At 43.9% G+C, this 3,195-nt stretch overlaps 1 protein-coding gene across 4 annotated transcripts in view; it reads right to left on the reverse strand.

Annotated features, from left to right (window-relative positions):
* BST1 (bone marrow stromal cell antigen 1) overlaps positions 1 to 3,195 on the reverse strand; it is a 46,905-nt gene that overhangs the window by 31,186 nt on the left and 12,524 nt on the right. For all 4 annotated transcript variants that reach the window (XM_024119380.3, XM_024119382.3, XM_024119381.3 and 1 more), the window contains exon 7: positions 1,271 to 1,357. In XM_024119380.3, the coding sequence (XP_023975148.1) occupies positions 1,271 to 1,357 (87 nt within the window). The remainder of the gene's footprint in view (positions 1 to 1,270; positions 1,358 to 3,195) is intronic.

Consider the following 3,195-nt stretch of genomic DNA (forward strand, 5'->3'; position numbering starts at 1 on the left):
TGCTCCGCAATGGGAGAGGCCACAACAGTGAGAGGCCCGCGTACCACAAAAAAAAAAAAAAAAAAAAACAGACAAAACTAACTTATGCTCTTACAAGTCTAGAGAGTGGTTACTATTGTGGGCAGGCAGGGAGACTGAAAGGGAAGCCAAGGGGAGACTAGGGGTGCTGGCTGTGCTGTGTTTCTTGATCTACATGGTGGGTACATGTGTATGTTGAACTTGTGAAAATTCATCCACCTGTATATTTATGGTTTCTGCATGTTTTCTGTACACAGATTATATTTCCAAAAAAGAGTATGTGCTTCACTTTGTTTTCAAAAGAGGGTGATAACAACACCTAACCTGAGAGATTCCTGAGAGCATTAGCAATAATAGATGAGTAAAATGGTACAGCTTCAAGCTGTGGAAAAAGAACAGCTTTGAGGGGCTTGTTCTCCTAGGGAGTCCAGAGTAGGGGGAGACGCACACTTCCAGGGGCTTTGCTCAGATGGGACGGTTACCAGGTCCATGGAACTTTTGAGACAGCAGAGGGCAACAGGGCCACCTGGATGGTCACGGGCACTGGCAAAGACTGCAGATGTAATGTGCACCCTGCCATACCCACAAACGTTCGGGAAAGCCACTAAGTCCTTGCAGTGTTGGACTCCAGCCCCTAAGGAGACAAACAGGCCTGCAGACTCAGGTGCCGACACAGAGAGAAGAAGGAAGCAGCAAGGTGAGTAATTCCCAGTCCAGGGGAGGGCTTTCAACCGTTGCAGGGTTTGAGCCAAATTTACTTACATTTCCAAGTATCAGGAACGCCCTGAAACGATCTCTGATTATACGTATCTAAAGCGCCTGTCCTATAACGTGCTCAATAAATGGTAGCTATGATGATTTTCCTGTTGGTCCACAGTCACCATGCATCTCTCTGTAGGTATCTCAAACTCCACCTTAGCACATGTCATGCGCAGTGTGGCATCCAGAGATGCAGGGACCGCAGTCCCTGTTCTCAGGTGACGCACATGCAGTAAGCAAGTGAAGAGAAAACCAGACATACACAAATGACAAAGCGCTGCTGTCTGTCCTTTAGCGTCATTAAAAAGGACTCTGGACAGAAGTGGGCGGGGGTCAGGTGGAACCCCGGCCAGAAGGCCCTCCCAGTCCCCACACCCAGTGACAACCCAGAAGGCACAGTTCCGTGGCCTTTGGAGCTGATCTCTGAAAAACCTTTTCGGCAACCCTTTGCTCCTCCTTTGAATATATACACTGACTATAATATGCCACCTACTTGTAGTCATTGATACAGCTATACTGGAAACCTATTTTCTCTAGTCTCTCTTCCAGGATTTTCACACTGCCTTCTCCACAGGATTCCCTGAAACACAAAAACATAAAAACTATCAAAATAAAAGGAGAAGAGGATGGGGGGAGCTGTTTCTGTGTTAATCAAAAACTATTTTGACCGTGTGCTCCCTAGATGGTCTCCTCTCTGGAGAAATACGTAGCAAATTCTCTGGACCCAAAAAGGCTGCCAGCAGTCAAGCCGCGGGTGCCCAGGACGGGGTGCTCTGAGCTTTCAAACTTGCCCGACGTTTTGCAAGTCACACGCCTTCGGAGGGCTTCTGCCGGCGCATGCGCGGTGCGCTACAGGGCTCATCATAGCCCCACCCGCCAACGCAGCGCTGTGCTTGTGCGCCGAGCCTGACCAAAGCTGAGTGCCAGCCTGTTTAACCCAGAGTGTATTAAGTTAAGCCTCAAATGGAAACAAAAACATACATGTCAAAAAATATTAGAAAACGCAAATAAACAAAAGGGAAAAAAACCCAAATCTCACATCACTAGAGATAACTAGTGCCAGCCTGTTTAACCCAGAGTGTATTAAGTTAAGCCTCAAATGGAAACAAAAACATACATGTCAAAAAATATTAGAAAACGCAAATAAACAAAAGGGAAAAAAACCTAAATCTCACATCACTAGAGATAACTGCTGCTAACATTTTGGTGTACATCATTTTAGACTTTTACAGTATATTTATCCCTACAAGACTTTTAAAATATCACAATGTGATTGTGTTGCCCAACGCATTTTGTAATATGCGTTTGCCCATGTCTGTGTATATACATATATACCTCTCTGCCATTATTTTTAATTCCTGCCTGGTCTACCTTACATAATCAGAACACAATTCATAAAAGCAGTCGCCTCTTGTTAAAGACCAAGGTTCATTTCTATATTTCAATGTCATTGACACTACAAAAAACCTTGTTGAAGTTTCATTTTCATACACATGCTTAATTATTTGTTTCCTTAGCATACATTCCTGAAAGTAGGTTTTCTGTCACCGAGGTTTTGAATGCATTTTAAGGCTCTTGATGGCACTGCCACACCGAAACCCATGTTGACCACCCCAAGAGAGTATAAGATGTCTATCTCCCCACGTTCTCATCAACAAGGATTCTTGCCCTCCCGATGGTCAGAGTTAAGCAGGGGGATTGATAAAGGCAAACAGAGGTGGGTACAACACTGCCAGCTGTGATGAGTAGGTATGTTATTCACATTGCAGACAGGATCCGGCCTCAGTTTACCTGGAGTGGGAAGGTGAACAGCCTCCCCACTATAAAATTAACAGAGAGGGAGTGTACAGGGAGGAAATGAGCCATTGGAGGAAGTTTTCACAGAAGTGGAATTCTAGGCATTACGGGAATGAAGAGGGTAAGGTGTTTAGTGACATCATGTTTTAGAACCTTGCCAAAATCTGGGACTATGTCCTTCTGTGGGCCAAGTTCACTACTTAGAATTTTTTGGTAAGCAATGACATGGAGGTTTCAGGATACCTAGACACAGAGCTCAGTCAATGGGTTATTTAACCTTTTTTTTTTTTTTAAATAAAAGCAATCAAAGCAGTGCTAAACACAATTAGCTATCAGCCGTGTGATTTTTCACTCCCTATGATTTTTTTTCCCTAAAATCTGAGCAGTTTGGGACCCCCATTTTCTTAGCTCATGACCTGCACCTCCATCCTGTGGCACAGATGTGGACAGCCAGGTGTTCTTACCCCTTTATCATCTCTCCTGACACAGAAATAATGGGCTGAGAGAACAATGAATTGCAATTTCCTTATCTCATTAAAAACAGATTCAAAGAAAACAAAAATAAACAAATGTGACCTAATGAAACTTAAAAGCTTTTGCACAGCAAAGGAAACCATAAAC

Source organism: Physeter macrocephalus, chromosome 7 (assembly GCF_002837175.3).
Source record: "Physeter macrocephalus isolate SW-GA chromosome 7, ASM283717v5, whole genome shotgun sequence".
Lineage (NCBI taxonomy): Eukaryota > Metazoa > Chordata > Mammalia > Artiodactyla > Physeteridae > Physeter > Physeter macrocephalus.